This window comes from Trachemys scripta, chromosome 3, assembly GCF_013100865.1.
Source record: "Trachemys scripta elegans isolate TJP31775 chromosome 3, CAS_Tse_1.0, whole genome shotgun sequence".
Taxonomy (NCBI): domain Eukaryota; kingdom Metazoa; phylum Chordata; order Testudines; family Emydidae; genus Trachemys; species Trachemys scripta.
The window spans coordinates 137,276,899-137,303,068 of record NC_048300.1 but is presented as its reverse complement, the minus strand read 5'-3'; the positions used below and the strand labels follow the sequence as shown (position 1 = coordinate 137,303,068).

Below are 26,170 nucleotides of genomic sequence, written 5' to 3'. Positions count from 1 at the left end.
CCACTGCAGTTAGTATATCATTTATGCTCATGCATACTTTTCTCCTTGCATCAGTGCAGCACATACTCACCAGGAGTGCTTGTGTCGATGCACAATGCAGTGCATCATCGATAGGTATTCAGTGTACAATCCACCACCGTTCAGCGCACTGTGTTTTGGGTAGTTTTGGCAATGCGTGGTGAGGCAGAAACGACTCATGCAGTGGTATTGGGAGTACGGGATCAACTTCCCATAATGCAGTGTTCTCCATCCCATAATATTCACAACTATTTTCAGTTTCCCACAAACCTGCATGGGACGTGTTGCTGTCTGACATCTCTTACAGAAGCTACTTGTCCATGGTTATCCAAGTGCTGGTGAATCACCCAGGACACTTCACTGACATCAATGTTGGCAGGTCAGGGAAGGTGCATGACACTCGTATCTTTAAGATTACAATCACCAGATTGTTCAGAAAGCTACAAGCAGGGACCTTCTTTCTGACCAGCAGATTACCATTAGCAACGTTGAAATGCCAATAGTGATCCTGGGGGACCCAGCCTACCCTTTACTCCCCTGCATAATGAAGCCATACACCGTTCACCTTGACAACAGCAAGGAAAGATTCAACTACAGGCTCAACAGGTGCAGAATGACAGCTGCGTGTGCTTTTGGTGGATTGAAAGGGTGCTGACATTGTTTACTCACCAGATTGGATAGCAGTGTGAAACATATCCCAGTTGTTATAGCTTCCTGTTGTGTCCTGCATAATATTTGTGAAACAAATGGGGGAAAGTTGCAGTGGAAGTGGAGTGGCTGTCTGCTGAGTTTGAACAGCCAGACACCAGGGCTATCAGATAAACTCAACAAGGAGTTATATGGCTTAGGGCGGCTTTGAAAGAGCACTTTAACAGCAAGCCACAATAATATGCTGAGGTGTACTGTGTTCAACCCTGTGCAGCAGCTTTGGGGCCTATTAGGAATTGAGTAGTGCTTGATGCACATCTGTGCATATATCAATGACAGTGCAGCTGTTAATGTTGGAGGGTTGCTGTACATTTATGATGACTATATTTGGCACTGATCCAATGGATAGTGAGTGTACAAGACCACTACTTTCACTGCGAGAAGGCACTATACATCATGTGTTGTAAAATAAAGATGAATAACTTTCAAAACAAAAGTGGTTTATTCACTAACAAAAACAGATCCAAAAATCATCTGAAGAACTTAAAAGTAAATACATTTTACCTTAAAATTTTTTAGGAACCTTAATAAGTAACCCAGAGGACAGAACATTGATGTCCATTGTAGCAACAACATACATCAGCCGTGGCTTTCAGGTCAGCGTAGGTGAAGCTATGGATGTCCAGTGTGGAGTGGTAGGGGTAGCTATGCCGGCCCTGAGGCAATGAGGAATGCTGGGGGAGGGATAAGGGGAGTGTAGGGAGGCACTAAGTTTCACACTGCAATCAGAGTTGAGCCTGGAGGTCCACAAGAGTTTGCAGCATCTGAGTTTGCTGCTGGAGAAGCCTCATTATGTCCTGGTGCATTTCTCTTTCCTTTTCCTGCTGCATCTTTTTCCTGTCTGCTCTGACCTTCTCCATACAATCTGCAACATTCACTCTCCAGGCCTTCTGGTCAAGGTCTGATGCAGCACTGGCTTGAAGGATCTTACAGAGCATGTTCTCGCGTGTCCTCTTTTTTTCCTCCTCCTTATTTGGGTCAGTAGTTCTGCTGGTATGGAGGGGGTTGCCATCAAGGCCACAACAGCCACAGCTAGAGATAAAACACACAAAGCTACCATTGTCAGTACAGTAGGAACAGAAAGCAAAACTTAAGATTCAGAACTTGCCCCTTCCCTTGCCTCCTAAATGTTAAACAAGACAAGCTGATTGACACTTCTCCTGCTCTCAGCTCAAGCCATAATATGACCCACCAGGGGTGAGGGAAATTAGGAGGGAATTGCTTGGTTGCATGAAGCTGAGTATAGGGCAATGGCACTGAATTCTGCCACCAATTTCCACAGGTGGTGGTGGTTGTAGTGGTAGCTGATATCTCAACTCCTGAGGGTAACAAACGCAGAGAGAGCACAGCTGCTGCTGCTGGTGTCCCAAAGCCACCTGGGCCCTTTTGCCACCTGGCATGGGAAAGTATCCTACCTCGGATGGAGAAATAAGGCTGCCATCCCTAGAAACCTTCAGCAGAGGAATGTAGTGTAGTTCCATGAACTTTTCATAGAGAACTCGCAGCAGGATTCAAGGGACATACCTGTGTACATAAAAAAATCTGCTCCACATGCCCTCCCCCTACCTAACCCTAGAGTGGAAATGAAAAAGCAGAGAGCAACTCTACCTCTCTTTGTTGTACCACTACATCTTCTAGTATGAGTAAACTAATGAGAAGTAAATAGCTGTGTCCTGCTAATTTGGGGGTGCCATCCCTGTAATGAAAAATTTATTTACACACTTACCCAAGGTTCTTTCCCCTTCATTGGGCTTAGCTGTGCTTGACTGGTGGGACTGGCAGGAATGGGGTGGAGTCAAAAACAGGTCCTGGCTTATTGCACAGCTGGATCCCATGGATGTCTGTCCCCATCCTCATCCTCCGCTTCCTCCTTCAGCACCTCCTCCTTGTCATTCATGACAGGGGCCTATGACTCAGGCTTCGCAGAGATATCCACAGTGGTGTGTGGGGTGATGGCATCTCTGCTGAGTATGGCATGCAGCTCACTGTTGATCTCTCTGGCCTTCTGGTATGCCTGCTGCAGTTCTTTGGCTTTCAGGCCGCACTGCTGCTGGTATCTGTCATATCCCTTCTACTGCTTACCCTGAGCAATCTGCTTGTATATGTCAACATTTCTATCACTGGTTTGAAGTTGTGCCTGCACAGCCTCTTCTCCCCACAGGTCCAGGAGATCCAATATCTACTGTCTACTACAGGTAGTAGCATGTCTGGTCAGCCGGTCAGTTGTGCACAATAGAGAGCAGATAGAGGTATTCTCACCAAGCTGGCCAACTAGAAAAAGGCATTCACAAATTGGTGGGGGTTTTAAGTGGGGGGAGGGAGGACTTCTGGTCTATGTGACTGTGACGCTCTGTACCCCTGTAGAACACCCTGCACCCCATGTTCATCTTTATAAAATGATTGTGTGGTAGCCAATGCAAAGTTTGTCATGTTGGGTGTCTTCGGAAGGTTCATGATGCACTGAGCATGGTTGTTATAGTAATGTTATAGGTTATAATTTCATGTATATAGTTATGAGGCTGAAAATGTATCGTCATGGCTTAAAGCAAGCCCAGGCAAAAACTCTCCAAGAGCAGAGAGGCAGTTCACACCTTATCAGGACAGGTATGGGACAAACCCAGCCCAGCCTCACAGGAACAAAGGGCGCTGGCCTAAGCAGCAACAAAAGAATCTGTTAGATTCTCAAGGGAGTCACCCCCTTCCTTTGGTTAGTTTGGAACTGCAATGAGGTAATGCTCACCTGACTCTGAAGGGAGGGGGTGGGGCACAAAGCCAAGAGGGAAGAAAGGACATGATAAAAGGGAGAGACATTTGCCATGCTCTCTCTCTCCCACCTACATCTACAGATATCACACCAAGACTGAAGCGCTGATCAAAGGGGAGAGTCTGGCCGAAGAGCAACCAGCCAGCCTGTGGTGAGAAGCATCTAAGTTTGTAAGGACATTGAAGGTGCTAATATCAGCTTAGAATGTGTTTTACTTTTATTTCATTTGACCAAATCTGATTTGTTATGCTTTGGTTTATAATCACTTAAAAATCTATCCTTTGTAGTTAATACATTTGTTTGTTTATTCTACCTGAAGCAGTGCGTTTGGTTTGAAGCGTGTCAGAGACTGCCCTTGGGACAACAAGCCTGGTACATATCAATTTCTTTGTTAAATTGACAAACTCATATAAGCTTGCAGCATCCAGCGGGCATAACTGGACACTGCAAGTTGGAGGTTCCTAGGGTTGTGTCTGGAACCGGAGATATTGGCTAGTGTCATTTGGTTCCACAATCCAAGGAGCAGCTTACATGCCAGAGGCTGTGTGTGAACAGCCCAGGAGTGGGGGTTCTCACAGCAGAGCAAGGTAAGGCTGGCTCCCGGAGTCAAGGATTGGAGTGACCTAGCAGGTCACAGTCCAGATAACACCAGAAGGGAACGTAACAGTTATCCTGAGCAGTGGAGCTCACAGTTGTGACCACAGCAGTCAGTGTCCAGCACTGTAGGACAGCTGTTGGAGGACTGTTAGTGTTGATATAAAGTAATGCAGCATCTACACTCGCACTGCATCGACCTCTATACATTGACCGTGGGTCAATGCTGCTCCGGGAGGTGGTTACTATGCCAGAGTAATGGAGTGTAGTCTGATGGATGATTATGTATTATGTAACTATTAATGATATTGATTACTTATCAATTCCCAGTTATTATTTTAGGGTTGATAGGTTCTTGTCCCAAGATCAGGCCCAGTATTATTAAAATTACTATATAGTTGGGAACCCTGATGAATATGGTTGCAACAGTCACATGGTAGGAGGTCTTCTATATTTACAATAATGTATTGATACATTTAGCAATACATATAGGTTCCTTGCATTTACTACTGAATATAATAAAGACAAAATATAATGAAGGCAAGGCAGTGAATATAATTAAAGGCAGTTAGCCCTATGGGCTACAGGTGGGAGACAACTTTATGTGAAGACACATGCACAGCTAGGTTGAAGCAAAGCAGCTTATGTTGACCTATCTTTGTGGTCTAGACCAGGCCTTAGAGACAAAAAGTCTCAGTGATGTCTCTAAAGGCAATATTTTCATGTTGAGGTGAAAAATCTGAAAAACACTCACTCATTTCTTAAGTTCAGAACATCCTGCCACACACCAAGCATATAAGATGAATGAGTTAGGTACCTACATACATGCATATACAAGTGACAGAAGCAGAACACCGACATGATTTTAACTTGAGAGACAACTACACAAAGCAAAAAAAGCCTAAGTTCAAAGAAATAAAAACTCTGGGTTTTTTCAAATTACAAGGAAAACACTTTATAGGAGAACATCTTGCCTTAATGATTTAATATTTCAGAAAGGAAAAATGTAAGTTAGCCTATTGTTTTTTGCCTCTATTTTATTGCCTCTAAACCAAATCAGAAACAGGGTTAATTTCATACTACGTATGTTTCTTTTTGATAGATTTCAGTGCTAACATAAAGTGACTGTTAAAACATCTACATTTGTTCTGAACAAATTACTGTACAAGGTTTTAATTCTGTTATCTTGTAACGATGCTTTTCTTCCTCTGCACTATTATATTAGTACACACTGCAACATCTAGACACATCATGTATTGCAAGCAAGCAGTATACAAGTTATTATTGAATACAGTATCTTTTAAGATGTTAGAGCAGAAAAAAAGATGAATACAACCAAACAGAGCAATCATTTCAAGTGGTGATTTGCTTTAGATGTATTATAGCAGGATACAAAAAGCAAAAAACCTAGGCTACAACACTAACATTTCTGCTAGTCTATAATGTAACCTGCATATTTACGGATGCACAGCTTACAGTGAAAGATTTAAATGTCAGTCCTTCTTTCAAAATCCTGAAAGTACTGTGGGGCTGATTCTTGTATCCACCAACTCATCATTAAAACTGGGGATAGAGGGCCTTAAATAAATACGAAAATGGCACTTGAGCATCTGTACCCAAATGTAGTAGCTTTTTTATAAGAAGCTCTGTGATGTGTATTATAGAACAAGATAAATTAAAACAGAGAAAATATCTATTGAAGAGTCCATCTAGGTAGAATATACTCCCCATACAGAAGATAAAATGATATAATACTCTAAAATGATACCATGCTTGATCTTAGTAAAAAGATAGGAGTATGCAAAAGATTGTCCTTCCTTGGTCTTTTTACTAAGATCAAGCATGGTATCATTTTACACACACACACACACACACACACACACACACACACACACACACACACACACACACACAGGGTGGGAGTGCACATGAGAGCGCACAAACCAGTGAAGAAAAAGCACAATTTTAGAATCCACACAATTTCAAAGTTTTATCATTTGATTTACTTGCAATGATCAGGTCAAGAATATTTACATCTTCAGCCTGACAAATCTGTTATGCCAATCAGAGTTTTGAGATTTATTTGTGAAAATATTTTCTGGTTGGCTTTCATCTACCGAGAAGGTCTATTGATGATTGTAGTGAGGCAGCGTGGCCTCTGTCCGGACTTGAGAGTGAGGGATCACTACCAGGGTGGGACAGGAAGTATAAAGGGAGGGCTCAGCAGCTCAGTTGAGCAGGAGCGAGGCGCCTCCACTCTGCTGCAGCACCCTGGAGCTGAACCTGCGCCTTGCAGCACCCTACCCCCAGAGAACACTGGGCCTGAAGAGGAGATGCTGGGACTGCCATCCGCTGTGTACTCAGAGGAGCCAGACGATCTGCCGATTATAGAGGTACCAAACCCCGGGGAGGTAGGAAGTAGCCCAGGGCAGTCGACGACTGTCTGGCTACGTGGCTGACAGCTTCTAGGTCAGCGTGTTGTGGTTGGATCCCTGCTGACCCAGTGGCGGACCACTCCTCTGCTGTTGAGGCCCTGGGCTGGGACGCGGTGGAGTTGGGCGGGCCCGCATCCCCCTACCTCTGCCACCCCACTCCTGGGGTGGCTGACTCCCCACCACAGGCCAGGAGACCTGTGGGAATATACCATCTGTCAAGCTAGGATGCTAGACTCGGTATTACATTTCCTTTCTTTCAGCTCCCCTTAAAGATGATGCACTTTCACTCCTTTGAATATCTGTATTTTTATACCATATATTGCAACATGCATAAAGAGCAGAGGCTGCTCCCCTCCTAAACATCACAACCAATCAACCCACTAAGTAATATGATTAACATTTGCCTCTGAAAACTAATCACAATTGCATCCTTTGGCAGACATGGCTATCAACAAGTGCACCTTCATGTTCTCCACTACCAATACACCCCTTTTAAAAGTTTGCTCTATGGCTTCCTTTCTAATTTCAAGGTTATGCAATTCCTTCCTCAAATCACCTTCAGTAGCATCTGATACCTATACCTGATACCAGCTGGAGAACACTATTACATTATCTCCTCTACTTTATCTCCTCTTAAATCAGTGGTACTGTATGAATTATCCTAGTAACAGTACCACAGCACAATCTCTGCTAAAAATCAATAGAGAATTATAGAGCTACTTTCACATTTGAATGTTAAAACTTAAGAGCACAGCTGTTAGAAAAGTGACTGAAAAATGGTACCTTACTAGAACACACATCTATTCCTCTTGAGAAAATGTTTAGTTTACCTGCAAACTGACCTAATTTAACTTCAAAACAGTATGATGTATTCTCTTTTGCCTTATACATCATCGATAAAATTGTCATTTTAATGAATCTGTAAATTCGGGGGTCATACCCTATCATTGGAGAATTGCAAATACAATATCTATATTTAAGAAAGGGAAAAGAGTGATCTGGAAAACTACAGTCCTGTTAGTTTGACCTCAATTGTATGGAAGGTCTTAGAATAAATTTTGAAAGAGAGACTAGTTAAGGAGAGGTAAATGGTAATGGGAATAAAATACAAAATGGTTTCACAAAAGGTAAAAACTGTCAGAACAACCTGATCTCTTTCTTTGTGAAGATCATTGATTTACTAGACAAAGCAAATGCAGCAGATCTGATCTACCTGGATTTCAGGAAGGCATTTGATACAGGTCCACATGGGAAATTATTAGTAAAATTGGAGAAGATGGGGATTAATATGAGAATTGAAAGGTGGGTAACAAACTGGTTAAAGGGGAGACTACACCGAGTCATGCTGAAAGGGGAACTCTCAGGCTGGAGGGAGGTTACTAGTTGAGTTCCTCAAGGATCAGTCTTGGGACCAATCTTATTTAATATTTTCATTAATGACATTGGCACAAAAATTAGGAATGTGCTAATAAAATCTGCAGATGACACAAAGTTGTGAGGTACTGCCAATACAGAAGAGGACGAGACTATCATACAAGAAGATTTGGATGACCTTGAAAACTGGAGTAATAGATATGTGATGAAATGTAATAGTGCAAAGTCATGCTATTAGGGACTAATAAGTATTTTTGCTAGACGCTGGGGACTTATCAAATCCCATCTGTTACTGCTATTAGCAAATATCTTCAGTGCCCAGAGATGGAGACAATAGATAGGGAGCACTCTGAGTTACTATAGAGAATTCTTTCACAGAAGTATGGCTGGTGGGTCTTGCCCACACACTCAGCATCTAACTGATTACCATATTTGGAGTCTGGAAGGAATTTCCCCCCAAGTCAGATTGACAGAGATTCTGTTTTTTTTTGCTTTCCTCTGCATTGTGGGGCATGGGTCCCTTGTTGGTTTGAACTAGAGCAAATAGTGGATTATCTGTAATGAAGTTTTTAAATCAATATTTAAAGACTCAATAACACATCCAGTCGTTATCAGCCTACTACAGGAGTGGGTGGGTGAGGTTCTCTGGCCTACAATGTGTAGTAGGTCAGACTAAATAGTCATGATGGTCCCTTCAGGTCTATGAGTCTTTATATTTTTATGAATAGATATGAAGTAGAAAAGGACAAAATATGGTTATTTACCTTACAGTACCTGCAGTTTTTCCAGATGTGTTTTCCATATATATATTCCACTCTTGGTGTGCGTGTGCTCTGAGCACTCAAGATAGGAATCTTTTGGGCTTATCCCCTAAGTATATGCATTTACTCCAAGTGTCTTCATGCCTGTACTGAGGGAATAAAAGGTGCAAGAAGGCTGAACTGCTTTTCATTTCCTTCATTAATACAGAAACATCCTTGGACTTCTGTGGGAGTTTAACAACAAAATCCAACAATTTATGATAATTCATAAACTCATATCTTGCTAACAAAGCCTGGTAATTAGCAAATCCAAATTACAGGTTAGCCAACAAATGGCTTTCTTCCAAATAAATTAAGCTGCTTTAGATCTTTATATTTTGGTTTCATTCTTGGTTACCACCTGTTTTTTTCATTAGCCACTGCAACCACCAGTAAGCCAGATACTGGAAGAGTGTACAGGTACTCTAAGATGGTGGATGGTTCCGGGTACTTATCTGCCTTCTTAGAGGTCTGTTTCACTGATGCTGGAGTCTACCAGATAAGCTTTACTGGCTCTAATAAGGCTTCATTGATGGGAAATATCAGATGACCAGGTAAGAAGGTATGGAGTATATTCAAAAGTCTGTGAAGAGCTCTCCTGTACTATCTCCACCGGGCTTCCTAGAGAGACAGGTTTATGTCTGAGCAAACCTTGAAAGTTCTTGTAATTGTTGGGATGAGATGGTGTAGATAGAACCACGGCCCCATCTGGGGACAATGAGGACACAGCAGGCAGCTGGCATGGTTTGATCATAAATCTGAGAGTGCTCCTCTTTAGAAAATTCTTCTGCTTGATAAGGCGGGTGGATTTCCACTGAGACACACTAGCTTCCTGGTAAGGTGCAAGGGAGTAGGTTCTGACATGGGACTCAGATGACATGAGACAACCTAAGGCTTCCAATAAGGCTATGAGTGAATGCTGCATGGAAAAGAGCCTGGGGGCCAGTAAGGAGGGTACTGAGACGTATGCCTATCTCTGTAACACCTATATGACTTGGGTACTTAGGAAGCCAGCAATCCACCCCATAAGGCTCAAATGAGGCAGCCTTTGTGGAACTTACAGGGAACCCCTCAACCCTGTGTTGGGAATCAGACAAGGACAATGAACGTTTCTTGTTCAAAGAGGGACTACCCTAAACATAGTGCTTGAATACACCACAGCAAAAGTCTCAGCCACTACTGGAGAGGCTCTCCGTATCACAGCAGTGGTGGTATTCTTCTCTATGGTGGGCATATTCAGTACCATGGAGAGCAGCAAATATTTCTGGCTTCTCTGTCACATGAAGCTCTCCCAGTACCACACAGGTCTTTGGTACAGAGAAAGCCTGTGTCATAAACCTTGGTGTCTGGAATAGGCTGTACTTGGGTAAATGGTGCCACAGTGAACAGGAACAAAGTGGTCAGCATTGAGGTGAGTGGTGCCATAAGGATTGGACCAAAGGGACTGGTGTTGGAGGGATTGGTGCTGAAGTAGAGATTGGTACTGTGGACTCTGTATCCAAGGCAAGACATCTTGACTCCCAAGATGGTGCCAAGTGTGGTATCATGCTCCCTCAAAACTCTAGTGATACAAAATTCAGGTCATAAAGTCCTCATAGAATAGGACTAGGGAATAGTGAGGTCATTTGAGCTGCCTTTTTGATGGGAGACTACCTGTGGAGATTTGTGCTTCCCAGCAGATCTATACTCCTTTTTCTCTTTGTATATAACATTTTTACCTGAGTCCACAATTGTAGCAGTCTTTTTACAAGTCAGAGATTGGGAGTTAACTTGGGCACTTCCGGGCTTGAATGGAGGTGGTCTGAAGGGAGGCGGAGGAGCATCTCATTTGGATTGGGGATGGGCCACATTGAGCGGTCTAATGGTAATAGTATAAGGCAGGCCTCTTTCACTGATTGAGACCTTTTGAAAAAGGACTTATAAATAGAGCACTTCCTAGGGTTATGACCCTTCCTGGGCAGAAAAGGCATCTAGTGTGGCCATCATTAAGAGGGACGGTCACCTCACAGGAAGGGCAGTTCTTAAATCCTGGAGATTTAGAATTGGATATGACTATGCCGTAGTGCTGGGGAAAATCTTCCCTTCAAAAATAAAAACAAAATAGCTCAACTATCAAAGAATTGCCAATGGACAAGCCGAATGACACTAAACTTAACTAACACTACTTATATAGAAACATCTACATTAATGGTTAGAAAAAAGTTCATTGAGATGCAGACACTGCTGGGGCTCTGTTATGCAGCCACAGCTAGTTAGAAGAAACTGAGGGGAAGTTGGGCCTGCTCTACCCTTTATGCCCTTGATACAGGGCATAAGTGCAGCCCCAATAGACACTGTTTCCCAAAAGATTCTGATTGTAAGCATATAGTGACATGCACGCCAGAGTGAAATATATATGGACAATCATGAAATTAGAAATTGATTTTCAGAAACCACATTGAGCTCACCATCATTTTTTAACAAGTAGGCCCTAATTCTGTCAATACATATGCATATATTTAATTTTACTACCATGAATAATCCCTACTAATGGTAGCAAAAAGTTAAGCACATCCATAAGTGTTTGCAGGATTGAGTCCAAATTGAGCAAAATCTGGTATATAACCAGTTGAGAATAAATATGTGACACACGGATGAAATTTTAGAAGAATCACTTTCTGACCATAAGCACATTTTAAATGTCAAGTAACTACAAAATAGGGATTAGTATTCATTATAGTCTAAATCTTCGTAGACTTTACTTTTTTGTTGTTGTAAGAATACACAAAGAATGCAATATTTTTATGTTATTGAACACTTTTTTCAAAAGTTCTAAAAACTGTTCCCTGAAGTTTACATCACATTTTAGTCAGAAGCTACATTTTATACAAAGCAAATCCTGAATAAAAGGTATTTGTAATGAAAATGCTGATACACTTAAAAACAGACTTGATGACAACAGCAATATACTCATATACTCAGTAGGAACAGTTCCAAATAATGTGTGAAGATTTTTTCAATGACATCCTTCACGATAAAGACAGGAACCTTTAATACACCACTTTATAACCTTTAAATTACATCATACAAATAAACTATTTTATATTTGTAATTATTATTTTACAAGGATACAAACACAACCCATATAAAGCACCATGGCCCAGCAGAAAGACCATCATACCTGATGGGAGGCTTCTAATAAGCTCTTAAACATTGGACATACCTATAGTTGGTGTTCTGGTAAGTAAAATTGTGAATTGTGTTGTAGAATCTTAACCATGAAAAAAGACTTTTACTGAAAGTGCCTTCTCAATCAAAACTACTGTGACACTATAATTAACTTTTATTTTAATAAACTTTTTTCCAGCTATCCTTGCCATGTACTCTCAAGAAATAATATAGGTAGACTATAAGAAAACAATACAAATGGCATATTGCAAAGATTAATATTAGGGTCAAAACATTCTACTCTATATACTGCAGCTGACTTATTGTGCAGTGAAAGCAAATCTAACATGGTACCTACATTGAGGCCAATACTGTACAAGATATTATAACATTTAAAGGATTAAGAAAGGATCAACTATAAATGCTGAAAAACACAAGGGGTATCAGTGGACAAATAAGCTCATGTATTTTAAATATATGTAAAGTGAGTAAATAATATATATTTAAAGCTCATAGTTTGTAGAGCACAGTGCAGAAGGACTTAGGAGTAGGTTGAACAAAGAAACTATCCGTTCAATGTATGCAGCAGTTAAGATAGTAAACAGAATACTAATAGATGGATAAGCAGGAGGATTCACTTATAAGATGGAGGAAATCATTGTAGCACTTTATAATGTACTTATCAAACTATATTTTTTGACTATTGCATTCTTGTATTATACAATTCTACTCATGCTGTCATATAAAAGAGTCACTTTTTTGATGGGTGAATATAATAAGCTATTCATGTATAATCCTCATGGTAGTCTGTAAACTAGACTGGTACATTTTCTTAATAGTTACAAGGCTGGACAATGTTGCAGTTTGAGAACACACTGAAAAGACTACCGTATAAATAGAAAAGATGGCAAGGAGAGTTAAATTATACAGTAAAGATGGAAAAATTGGGAATGTATTAACCGAAGAAAAGAAGGCTAAGGAAGGATATGATTAATGTTTTCAAGATGCAAAAGAGATAGTGAGAATAAACATAGGCAGAATCTTTGAAATAATGTCAACCGAAGGAGAATTTAGGCAAAACATTTTCATACAGAGGTTACTGAACTTGCAGAATGCCCTGAGACAAAGCCAGCAGTGGAAGTAACTAATCTAACTCTATTCAAAAATATTCCATAGGAAAGAATAGTCGCTGGGTAAGCTCCCTCAGACTTCCCCCAAGCTCACAATATTCCTGTAATGTATATTATTGTAGTTATATTAACCACAATATTGTTTTAATTCAAACATACACAACTCAGGAAAACAATGTTATGTTTTAATTGTCCTTCACAGAAGAACCATTTGCATGATATTTAAAGTCTGCCGTCCAACCACATCAATCTTAATACTGACTCACAATCTGTCAGTGACTACTGATAATAGGGATCTAGAAAGTAACTGATCCCTGAAAGGACACACTTCCATTGAATAATAAGTTTACTACACTTTGTGCTGCTATGTGTACCTATAAGAAACCACAATACAAATGACAACTGGAAAGTCAGAAATTGTAAAAAATAATATTTTTCCCATTTGGGTTTGAGGTGAAATGAAATAAAAATAGTTACATAAAATCAAGGTTTATTTCAGAATTAGGAAAGTCTAATTACTACTGGTTTATATTAAGTTTCTGGCTGTTAATTTTTATGTAGATGCCTCCCTAAGGGGAGAAAGGTTTTTAAGAGGAACATCTTTGTACCTTATAAATTAAAACCACCCTAGATGTTTTAAAAAATGCTACATGCAGCATTTAGACTGATGTTAGAACCTTATCAAGTGTTGGAAATATTTTAATATCTAAAGCCTTTACCGCACAGAAAAGCACTGAAACCATAATTTTTATTTACATCATATTTACATGTAACTGAACCATAAAGAGTAAAAAGGACAAGAACCCATTAAGTAATTGTGCTCAAACCTCTACCAATGGAGAACTATTCCTTATGGTATGTTGAGTGATTTGTCCATTCAAGTTATAAATTATTCAAATAATGAAGCTTCTACCTTTGCCTTTGGGAGATTACCCAGTCTAACATCTCTCAGACATTTTTCTGATAATCAATATCAATTTTCCTTTGCTCATTTTCATCCCTTTGTAAGGATGATCTTGTTAATACACAGGGCTGGGAGTCAGAAGATATAGGAACTAGTCTCAGTTCTTCCATGAGATTTCTTGTACGACTTAAGACAAGTGCAACAATTTCTCCATTTGTAAAACACTCATGATAAAACTTACCTAAATCATGGGAGATGTCATGAAACTCAACACATTAATGTTTGTAAAGCACAAAAGAGGCAAGGCTATGCATGAAACAAGAAGCTATTCTTGATTTAGTTTTAAGTCAGGAGTTAACATAAGAATTAACATTAGTTGAGCCACTAAGTAATAATGATCACAATATAATTAGGTTCAACATCCTACAAGGATGTAAGATACCAAAAACTGACACAGTGGTATTAAAAACTTTAGAAAGGGAGATTTCAATAAAATAAGGAGGTCAAAAAGGCTCTCCAGTCAAAAGTAAAGAAAGTAAAATCCTCAGAACTAGCATGGATGTTACATAAGAAAAGCAACCAAATCTCAGAAGGAGTACATGCCATGAATAAAAAAGGAACTAGGAAGGCAAGAAGCAAACAAATATGGCTACGTGGATATTCAAGCCAAACAGACATTTTTAAAAATTGGAAATCTAACCCTAGTGAGGCCAATCAACAGGAGCATAAATTATTACAGGCAATAAATAAGAGGTCTGTGTAAGCTCAAAGACTTCTCTCTCTCACCAACAGAAGCTGGTCCAATAAAAGATATTACTTCACCCACTTTGTCTCTCTAAAGGTTAGTCATGTCCAGAGACGATCATGAGAACTTCAGCCAGACTTAACCCTAGCTAGGTGAATGGGCAACTTGACGGCAGATGAAGTTTTCTGTTATAATTGCAAAGTAATGCACATTGGAGGGAAAATGTCTAAGTTACTCATATAGTTTACAAAATTATAAATTAAATATCAACCCAGGAAAGGAACATAAGGAATTGTGGATAGCTGAGTGAAGCTGTCTCTGCTCAATATGCAACTGCAGTAATAAAACAAAAAGATGTCAGGTTGTATAAGGAATAGGATGGAGAACAATACAGAAAGTTATAATGCGATTATATTAATCAATGGGATGTAATTATCTGGAATACTGTGTACAGTACTGGTCACTCCCTATCAAATAAAGGATATCGTGGAATTATATGGGGTTCAGAGAAGGATTACAAGAAATATTAGGGGCCTGGAAAGACATTAATTGAAAGAGATGGAAAAGAGTGGGATTTGTTAAGAAGGGACATGATAAAAGTACATAAAATTACACACAATAGATATATGAAGGTGTGACAGACCCAAACCAGTGGGGTACAAGAGTCTGGTAGAGGGCAAATATACTGGTCACTGGATGAGTAGTTTTCTGTTCCCTGAGTGACCAGAGAAGGGGCTGCACTAGAGTAATCAGGAACCTGCTAGAACCAGTTAAGGCAGGCAGGCTAATCTGGAGCCAATTAAGAAGAAGCTGCTAGAATCAATTAAGGCAGGCTAATCAGGGCACCTGGGTTTTAAAAGGAGCTCACTTCAGTTTGTAGTGCGAGAGTGTGAGGAGCTGGGAGCAAGAGGCGCAAGGAGCTGAGAGGGTGTGCTACTGGAGGACTGAGGAGCACAAGCGTTATCAGACACCAGGAGGAAGGTCCTGTGGTGAGAATAAGGAACGTGTTTGGAGGAGGCCATGGGGAAGTAGCCGAGGGAGTTGTAGCTGTCATGCAGCTGTTACAGGAGGCACTATAGACAGCTGCAGTCCACAGGGCCCTGGGCTGGAACCCGGAGTTGAGGACGGGCCTGGGTTCCCCCCAAACCTCCCAATTGACCTGGACTGTGGGTTCTTCCAGAGGGAAAGGTCTCTGGGCTGTTCCCCAACCCACATGGTGAATCTCTGAGGCAAGAAAATCTGCCAATAAGTGCAGGACCCTCCAAGATAGAGGAGGAACTTTGTCACACTGGTGTCAGAGGTGGGATTTTGGGGTGCACAGCGCGGTGGAAGAAGGAAGATGATGTAAAAAAAAAAAAAAAAAAGGAGAGGGTTTAATTTTTTTTCACCACAATGGATGACGTAGTGTGGGCACTGAATAAAGCTACGGCGGCCCAGCAGGAGGCCCAACAGGAGGCAGTGCGGCTGCACCAAGAGACTAATCGCCTGCTGATGGACCAGGCTGCTCAAGACCGAGCTATGTTGTGGGAACTGGTAAACCAGGTAAAGTCCCTTACAGAGCTGAATCGCGGCCATGATGGGACGCGGCTCATATGGGCCAGCCATTGGCTGCAGAAAATGACACGGGAGGATGATGTAGAGGCATACCTTCTGGCCTTTGAGAGGACAGCCCTACGGGAGGCCTGGCCTCGAGATCAGTGGTCTGGCATCCTTGCCCCATTCCTGTGTGGGGAGGCCCAGAAGGCCTACCATGATCTGCCTGAAGAGGCTGCGGCAGACTACCCCCAGCTGAAAGCAGAGATCCTGTCCAGATCTGGGGTAACGACAGCAGTGCGGGCCCAGCAGTATCACGGTTGGAGGTACCAGGAAGACAAAACCCCGCGGTCCCAACCGTATGACCTCATCCATCTCGCACAAAAGTGGTTGCAAACAGAGTCCCAGAGTCTGGAAGAGATACTAGTGGTTCTGGTCATCGACCGATACATGAGGGGACTACCACCAGACTTTCGTGCCTGGGTAAGCCAGAATGAACCCTCCACCTATGATGAGGCTGTCGCCCTGGTAGAGAGGCGGAGGACAGCGAGGGAGCTGACCCGACCAGTTAAGGAAGAAGCACCCCGGGTTAAACTAGCAGCACCAACCCCTAAAGTTCGGGTGATTGGGCCACCAGGAGGGCCCAGGTGGAAAAAGAGAGAGTCTGAAGGCCCATCAGAGGCCACAAAGAGTCGGAGCAGTGAGGGAGAAGAGGATTGTGATGTTAGACTGCCCAAACCAAGAGACCGGGGAACGCCTAGGGCTCCATACAGATGTTATGCCTGCGGGGAGTGGGGACACAGAGCTGCATAGTGTCCCAATGCTGAGGAGCCTAGGCAGTGTAACCTGGGGAACTGGGCAGATCCAGGCTCCCTAATCCACCTTGTGGAAGTCTCACTAACCCCACATATGTATACCAGACCAGTGAAACTAAATGGGGTAGGGACCAAGGCACTGGTTGATTCGGGGGAGTGCTATCACGCTTATCTCAGGGAAGCTCATGAAGCGTAGTCAGCTGCTACAGGCTAAACGTACGGGGATAACATGTGTCCATGGAACAGTTAGTTACTACCCCACCATCCCAGTAACAATCAAGATCCAAGGGAACACTACTGAGGTAGCAGCAGGTGTAGTCCCTAAACTCCCATACCTGGCGCTCATAGGGAGGGACTTCCCAGGGTTTGGAAACTTACTCCCAGTAGGGGGATTGGAGAAAGATGGGGACCCAAAAATTGGTGAGGCATCCACAGCAGACTGTCAACCCCCAATCTTCTCTGAAATATCCCCAGATTTGTTCTCCACTGCCAGACAGGGTAGAAAGACAAAAAGGGAAAGAAGGGCAGCTAAGGCCTTGGGAACCCGAATACTGACCAAAAGCCAGAGGCTCTCTCTTGTAGGTAGGTGGACCCGCGCAGCTGAAAAGGAGGCCACGCAGGAGGGAGAAGCACCTGAGACTGACCCCCACCCTAATGCTTCTGAACCAGTAGAGGCAACAGAGACTGGGCCCCTAGACCTTGGGCAGATTAGCCCCAGGGAGGAAATTTTGGACGGGACCAGGCAGAAGATCCAAGGTCTGACAACATTAGGAAGGAGGTGACCGAAATAGATGGGGTCCCCGTGGAAGGCAAAACCCAGGGACCAGGACCCTACTTCATAATGAAGAAGGATCTCTTATACCAGGTTGCACCAGTACAGGGGCAGAAGGTATAGCAGATCCTAGTACCTCAAAAACACCAGAACGCTGTATTAAGTTTTGCTCATGGTCATCTTTTTGGGGGGTATTTGGGGGTAGAGACGACCCTGGCACGAGTCCTACGATGGTTCTTCTGGCCCGGAGTACATGAAGAAGTGCGGAGGTACTGTGCCTCCTGCCCGGAGTGTCAGCTACACAGTCCCCGTCCCCACTTGAGGGCACCTTTAGTACCCCTTCCCATTATAGAGGTCCCCTTCGAGCGAATAGCCATGGACCTAGTGGGACCCCTGGAGAAGACGGCTCGGGGACACCAATATATACTTATTGTTTTGGACTATGCTACTCGCTACCCAGAAGCCGTCCCCCTGTGGAACACGGCCTCTAAAACTATAGCCAAAGAGCTGGTGGGGATCTTTGCCCGAATGGGGCTACCGAAGGAGATATTAACCGACCAAGGAACCCCATTTATGTCGAAGCTAATGAAGGACCTCTGTACGCTGCTCCATATACATATCCTGAGAACTTCGGTCTACCATCCGCAGACTGATGAGTTGGTAGAAAGGTTTAACCGAACCCTCAAGGCTATGATAAGGAAGGTGGTAAGTCGCGATGGGAAGGATTGGGACACCCTACTACCCTACCTTATGTTCACTATCCGGGAGGTACCTCAGGCCTCAATTGGGTTTCCCCCCTTCGAGTTATTATACGGGCATCACCCCCGTGGCATACTAGATATCGCCAAACAGATCTGGGAAGAGGAACCCAATAAGGGGAGAAATATAATAGAGCATGTAATGCAGATGCGAGACCGGATAGCCCGGGTTACCCCTATTGTGCGGGAACATTTGGAGAAGGTACAGGAGGCTCAGCGAACCCATTACAATCGCCAGGCAAAAGTGCAACAGTTGCAACCAGGGGATCGGGTTATGGTGTTGGTACCCATGGCAGAAAGCTAGCTTCTGGCCCAATGGCAGGGGTCCTATGAGGTGGTTGAACCGTGGGGGAAGTAACCTACACGGTGCGGCAGCCAGGACGCAGAAAACAAGAACAGATTTATCACGTTAATCTTCTGAAACCCTGGCATGCACAAGAGGCATGCGCAACGGTCCAAAAAGACCAAACCCAGGAAAACAAGCCTTCCAAAGAGGTGAGAGTGTCTCCCGATTTAACACCAGACCAGAAGAATGAGGTGTCTGAGATGATCTTCCAGACCCAAGATGTGTTCTCGACAAAACCGGATCGAACAACCGAGACATATCACCACATCGTCACGAACCCTGGGGCCACAGTAACAATGAGGCCCTATCAGGTGCCAGCAGCAAAAAGGGAGGAAATAAAAGCAGAAGTAAAAAAAATGCTGGAGTTGGGGATCATCGAAGAATCCCACAGTCAGTGGTCAAGCCCAATCGTGCTGGTGCCCAAACCTGATAGCACCACAAGATTTTGCAATGACTTCCGGTGACTAAACGAAGTATCCCAGTTTGACGCGTACCCCATACCTCGCACAGATGAGCTAGTGGACCGTCTGGGTAATGCCCGGTACTTGACTACCCTAGACTTGACAAAGGGGTACTGGCAGATTCCCCTTGCAGAAGACGCAAAGGAAAAGACTGCGTTCTCTACACCAGAGGGTCTTTTTCAATATACTGTCCTCCCTTTTGGACTACATGGGGCACCAGCTACCTTCCAGCGCCTCATGGACAAGCTATTACGCCCACATAACAGTTATGCTGCTGCCTACTTGGACGATGTGGTCATTCATACCCCAGACTGGGAAACCCACCTGGAGAAGGTGGAGGTAGTCCTCGATACCTTCAGGCGAGCTGGCCTTACATCAAACCCCGCCAAGTGCGCTGTCGGGTTTACAGAGGCCAAATATCTTGGCTACATTGTAGGTAAAGGTTTTGGAAAAACAACAAGTGAACAAGTTAGAGGCTGTCTAAAATTGGCCCCGACCAAGTCGCAAGAAACCAAGTCCGGGCATTCCTAGGTGTGGTGGGGTATTACCGACAATTATCCCTCACTTTGCCACAAGGGCAAGCCCCCTGACAGACCTAGTGAAAGCCCATGGACCTGATCTGGTGAGATGGTCTGACGCAGCAGAGGAAGCATTCACAGACCTACAGACTGCCCTCTGCAGTAACCCTGTACTGATAGCCCCTGATTTCACCAAGGAGTTTATCCTGCAGACGGATGCATCGGAAGTAGGGTTGGGGGCCGTTCTATCACAGATGGTCGGGGAGGAGGAACACCCAATTCTATACCTCAGTCGGAAACTCCTTCCAAGGGAACAAAAATATGCAGTGGTGGAGAGAGAATGCCTCGCTGTAAAATGGGCCATGGAAACATTGTGCTACTACCTGCTGGGGCGCAGATTTGTCCTAGTGACCGACCATGCCCCTCTTCAATGGATACAGCGGAACAAGAAGAACACAAGGGTGACCAGATGGTTCTTATCCTTCCAACCTTTCCAGTTCCGTATGCAACACAGAGCAGGGAGCCGTCATGGCAACACTGATGGCTTGTCATGTGTGCATTGTCTGGCGTCCCAAGCTGCCCAACCCCTTGGTGTTGAGCAGGGGGGAGGGATATGTGACAGACCCAGACCAGTGGGGTACAGGAGTCTGGTAGAGAGCAAATATACTGGTCACTGGATGAGTAGTTTTCTGTTCCCTGAGTGACCAGAGAAGGGGCTGCACTAGAGTAATCAGGAACCTGCTAGAACCAGTTAAGTTAGGCAGGCTAATTAGGACACCTGGAGCCAATTAAGAAGAAGCTGCTAGAATCAATTAAGGCAGGCTAATCAGGGCACCTGGGTTTTAAAAGGAGCTCACTTCAGTTTGTAGTGCGAGAGTGAGGAGCTGGGAGCAAGAGGCGCAAGGAGCTGAGAATGAGAGGGTGTGCTGCTGGAGGACTGAGGAGCACAAGCGTTATCAGACACCAGGAGGAAGGTCCTGTGGTGAGAATAAGGAACGTGTTTGGAGGAGGCCATGGGGAAGTAGCCGAGGGAGTTGTAGCTGTCATGCAGCTGTTACAGGAGGCACTATAGACAGCTGCAGTCCACAGGGCCCTGGGCTGGAACCCGGAGTAGAGGGCGGGCCTGGGTTCCCCCCAAACCTCCCAATTGACCTGGACTGTGGGTTCTTCCAGAGGGGAAGGTCTCTGGGCTGTTCCCCAACCCACATGGTGAATCTCTGAGGCAAGAAAATCCGCCAAAAAGCGCAGGACCCACCAAGACAGAGGAGGAACTTTGTCACAAAGGGTTATAGTTCGTTTAATGTGGTTAAGAAAATATATGTACTTTACAGTTTGTGTACAATGCAGGTCCTGTTAGCAAATGTAATAAGGCCTTGAAAATAAAAGTTAGAAAAAAATGTAACTGGAAAGATAAGTTGTAAACATGCTGAGCTCAAAATGTGGCTGATAAGAAAAGAGAAGCCTCTAATTATCAGGAATGGTCCTCACTACTTGGAACAATACAGCAGAGTTGTATGTGTTAAACTAGCAGTGACCCCTGACATACCAATGTTATCTTTGAGAAACAGGCCCAATTGTCATATCTTCTTTTAGCCACGGCAGGGGAACAGGTTAATCCCAAACCAGCCAAAACCTGGGTTTAGCTAAGATAGTAACAATGAATATGACATCACTTGTTTGTTGTACTGTCTAAAAGAACCATGCTTGTTAGGGATTTATTTAAAGAGGGATTGGACACTTAAACAGATAACAAGAATATCCAAATATTAACAGTTAGTGCTTAAATAAAAATATTGGAAGGGATACAAAACTTTATACTTCAAGGTTTAAATCAATCTCTTCAGTATTTAGGACTGAATGGCAGGATCATAAAGGGCAAATCATAAGGGGCAAATTATCCACACTGCCCACTATAGGGTTTCTTCCAGCTTTCTCTGAAACATGTGGGGTTGGTCACTGGCAGAGACAGGTCACTGAACTAGATGGATCACGGGTGTGATTATAGCAATTTCTACATTCCAGTTCCTATTTGTTTGCTCTTTATCCCCTCAGCTCATTCAGTTATACTGCTCTTTTATTAAGCCCTTCACATTTGCTGACATCCTTCTGGTAATGAGACACCCAGAACTGTATGTTGTACTCTTAGAGGCATTCTCCCCAGTGTCTTATAGCAAGGTCCACTATACATCTTTGTAACTTCATATTTCAGCCAAATCTGGATGGAATTTCATTGGCACAAAGAAAAGGCACTTGTGTAACCTAAGAGGATTCTTCCTGCCAAATATCCATTATACATCTTCAGTGAAAAGTTGCAATGCCTTTTTGCTGTATCCTCGTATCAGGTAATAAAATCAGTATAGTTATCTGTAGTTTTGGCTTCTCCAAATGCTCTACTGCTCTGTCAGGCAGTTCTCCCCAATTTCATGAGTGTCTGACCACTTTCACCCCTGCACACTGCTGCCTGCTCTCCTCTTCCTGATTTTTGTGGCATCCCAATATATTTTGCATTAAACTAGAAATCAGAAAGATGCGTAACATGCATGATAAAACAATCAGAATTGTATGCAGTTAAACATTAAAGGAATAATGTACTAATGTATTTTATATTAGAAATACTTTATATAAATTAATAATTATTAACATTGGTTATTCAAACATGTACTTAATGATTCTCCTTCCATATCATGCTTCCGCATTAAACCAGGGTGTCTTGTTGAAGAATTCAGAGCAAGCATCTTGTAAAAATATTATAGGTATTGCTTGTAACCCATAAGAATCAGCCAGATTTGCACTAAATTTTTACAAATGCTTGTGTACAAAAGTGCATCTATATGTTAGTATGCATCTAAGCAACACAAATGCTGAAAGAGTGTATAAACCTTTACTTACATGTTTATTTTGGAGAGCTCACATTTCTGATATCTGCAAAAGTGCATTCAAATTTCAAAATGTGGACCCTTAAAGCCACAAAAAGAAAAAGAAAACCTTCCAGCTCAGCTTCATTCCAATTCTAAAAACCCATTTTGAATTTTTATATCAATTTCACACAGAACAAGTAGTAAATCGGGTCAGGAAGTATCTTAGAACATTCCTTTTTAATTTGCTGTACTAAAGATATTAGCCCAGATTCTTTCTGTGTTGAGATCTGCTCAACTTGTGCTTGACATGCTTCGGCTTCAACATACATTACAGCAGCCATGGAGGGCTCCTTTAACTTATTCTCTAAATGGCAATGATACCCCACAAGGGGCTATAAATCAGATGGGGATTGCTGGAGTCACTGTGCACTTACCACATCCCCTACCCTCCAGAAACCCAGGACTAAGCTACACCTTCCAAAGACCCAACCCCAAAACTCCCCAAAACCCAAGGAATTCTCAGCTAGCCAGATCCAAGTGCTTTCTGGTCCATTTGCATACCCAGAGCTGTGTAAAGAGGCCAGAATACATAAGAGAATCAGGATCGTGCCTCAGAGCAAGGGGATAGACTAGATGACTTCTTGAAGTCTCTTCAGCTCTATATTTCCATGATCATTATCATCTGTAGCCAAAATGTGTGTAGTATCCTCAAACATGCTAAAAAGAGGTGAAGATTGCTAATTTAAAAGTATTCAGGAACAAAATCCAATCCCCTCTTCTAATCTTATATTCAGGAACAAAATGGTAAAACAAAAATAGGACTTGCTTTCAATATAAATCAGTCTATAAAGAGATCACACTTTTAGTATGGGTAAAAGTTGCAAAAAACAAAGTAAATAAAACAGATCAAAGCATTAAAAATTTAAATGGCACTATATATAGCTAATTTACAATGAAAACTTGATCAGTATAAAGGAATGAAAAAATATAGTACTGCGCTATTTCTACAAAAATCTTTCCATCAGTACCTCTAGTCTCTCTCCCTCTCTTTCAATGCCAGTTTTATGGGTTTTATTTATAATAAAACCATTTAGCGTCAGACACTTTAAAAAGTCAAAGAACCTGGGCCTCGGGCAATAAGCAACTTGCAAAAACATCACTTGTTAACTTTTCACTATAAACTGTAGGCAAAAAAGATTTATTTGTTCATGAAAATTGCTATTATTACAGCGAGAAAACATCTTTCAATTTACTGAACCGAATTATGCATTTTTATTATGTAGGGCACAGGTTAAAAAAGAGCAATTATGATGACTGCATCAGACTAAAAAATTAGTTATTTCCAGACTGTGTCTACCAACTAATGATTTAACTGGCATCAGAATGACCTGCTTTTTCCTTTTACCTGTTTCTGAGATGATTTGTATAACTGAAATTAAGTTATCAGTTATCAACATGAACCATAAAACAGCTTTCTTTTTGCAGTATATCCTCAAGACATCATTTGTATTGCAAGCGATTTGTTTTGCATGCCATTTTGTACTGTGATGTTACATTTGCCAAAAAATATCCTGCTAAAAATTAGTCAATAAGATTGTTCAATATATTTTGATTTTCCAATTATAAGATGCCTCGACAGTACTATTAATGATTTGCATAATCAACCTTTTTAAGTATACAGTTCACGCCAATTAATTTAAGACATTACAGAACAAAACACCTCATACACCCTTTATTTTACACATCAGAGTCCTAATTCAGCCCTGGTTTGAAAAAGGGTGTAAATTCCAATTACTTCAGCTGAGTTCCATGCACTTAAACCAGGCACTCTGAACATAGCAACTTTCTGACAATAAACAGTGATCAACTTGACTGCAAAACTGAACTTTTCAGGCTCTTTGGCCCCAATCCTGAAAACCTGGATATGTATAAATTTGGGGGAGGGGAGGAAAGGAGAGAAGAGATATAGTCTACTACTGCTACAGTTCCTCTATTGGCTCAACTAGCAGAGGTCTATGCTATGGATTTAAAGGTTCCAACACCCCAATGAAACATATGGGGTACCATATGGTTCCATATGATGGAATTTCATTTTCTAACTTTTGAGTGCTTAATTTTGGAACCATACAATTTCTTTAAACTCTCTCTATGTATGTGTGTGTATATATATGTGTGAACAATATGGTCAATTTGCCAATTGCTGTGATTTTAATTTTTCTGACTAGCGTGTTTGAAGTTTATCTCCTAATACTGCTTTAAATTTTTACACTCAGCATTTATAGAGGAGAATTCTGTGTGTGATAGAAATAAAGTGCAGTACTGTTAGATAAAAACAAAGAATTATCACTAGATCTACATTATGGGTATAAGTCTATTTACTTGAATTAATAACAAGTCTATCAGATGGCACTGATCTATATTAATAAAGCAAAATCAAATTTTAATTGTTCAGATAGAGGAGTACCTTATCTATTTGAAAATTAAATAAGCTACTCCTTTCTTTGAACCTGAAAGCTACTTTCATTGGTATCTTTTGTTACTATGACTAAGAACATTTATTATTGGACAGTAAATTGTAATTTTATTAAAGCATAAATCACTCAAGCTAAATTAAACTGATGTAGATTAGATGAAGATAAAATTTAATTATATTTGACATTTGAGAGATAAAAGGAAAGATAGGAAAAGGAATTAGTTTCCCTAGTCCCAGAGTCCAGAACGAATAGGTTGGAGTCAGTCCTAGGGTCTGGAGGCAGGTACAGGGCTGGAGTGGGTCAGAACAGGGCACAGACAAAGCTGAAACAAGGTAGAACAAGGCCCAAGAGAGGCAGGGGCAAGAGCAGGAACCGGACCAAGGACCATCTGGAAGCATATGGAGTCTAACACTGCAAGGCAGAAGAAGGGTTCCTGGCTGAATAGCACTGGTGCAAAGATTAACTTGCAGCTGTGGTGGAGTCAGTGAAACACTTGTGCCCAGTGGTCATTTGATGCAGACCCTGATCAGGGACAGGCTGCTACAGCATGCCTGAGGGCTGAGTCACTGCAGACTCTGCTTATGGTATAAGCCAGCACAGCTGAGTTGCTGCAGCAGGCCGGAGTGTTGAGTCACTGCAGACTATGTTAGAGCGGTGAGTCATGGCAGCTTAGTGAGCAGCGCTGGTCTGGTTGCAAGTTTGCCTCACAGTTCCCCTAAAGGTACGTCTTCACTTACCGGAGGGTCCGGCGGCAGGCAATCGATGTTCTGGGATCGATCCCGGAAGTGCTCGCCGTTGACGCCGGTACTCCAGCTCGGCGAGAGGAGTACGCGGCATCGACGGGGGAGCCTCCGTGCCGCGTCTGGACCCACAGTAAGTTCGGACTAAGGTACTTCGAATTCAGATATGTTATTAACGTAGCTGAATTTGCGTACCTTAGTCCGAAGTGGGGACTTAGTGGGGACCAGGCCTAAGACAAGCAGGCATAAGCTATACCTACAGGCAGTCAACTGCAG

The 26,170-nt window shown here is 42.5% G+C and overlaps 1 protein-coding gene across 4 annotated transcripts in view; it reads right to left on the bottom strand.

Moving 5' to 3' along the window:
• The window catches only part of RNGTT (RNA guanylyltransferase and 5'-phosphatase), a 412,738-nt gene that overhangs the window by 64,319 nt on the left and 322,249 nt on the right, over nucleotides 1–26,170 (bottom strand). The window contains exon 14 of one of the 4 annotated variants that reach the window (XM_034766058.1): nucleotides 22,693–22,744. The exons of the other annotated variants lie outside the window; for them this stretch is intronic. Within the exon in view, the coding sequence (XP_034621949.1) occupies nucleotides 22,708–22,744 (37 nt within the window). The 3' untranslated portion in view covers nucleotides 22,693–22,707. Of the gene's footprint in view, nucleotides 1–22,692; nucleotides 22,745–26,170 lie in introns of those variants that run through there. 4 annotated transcript variants of the gene reach the window in all.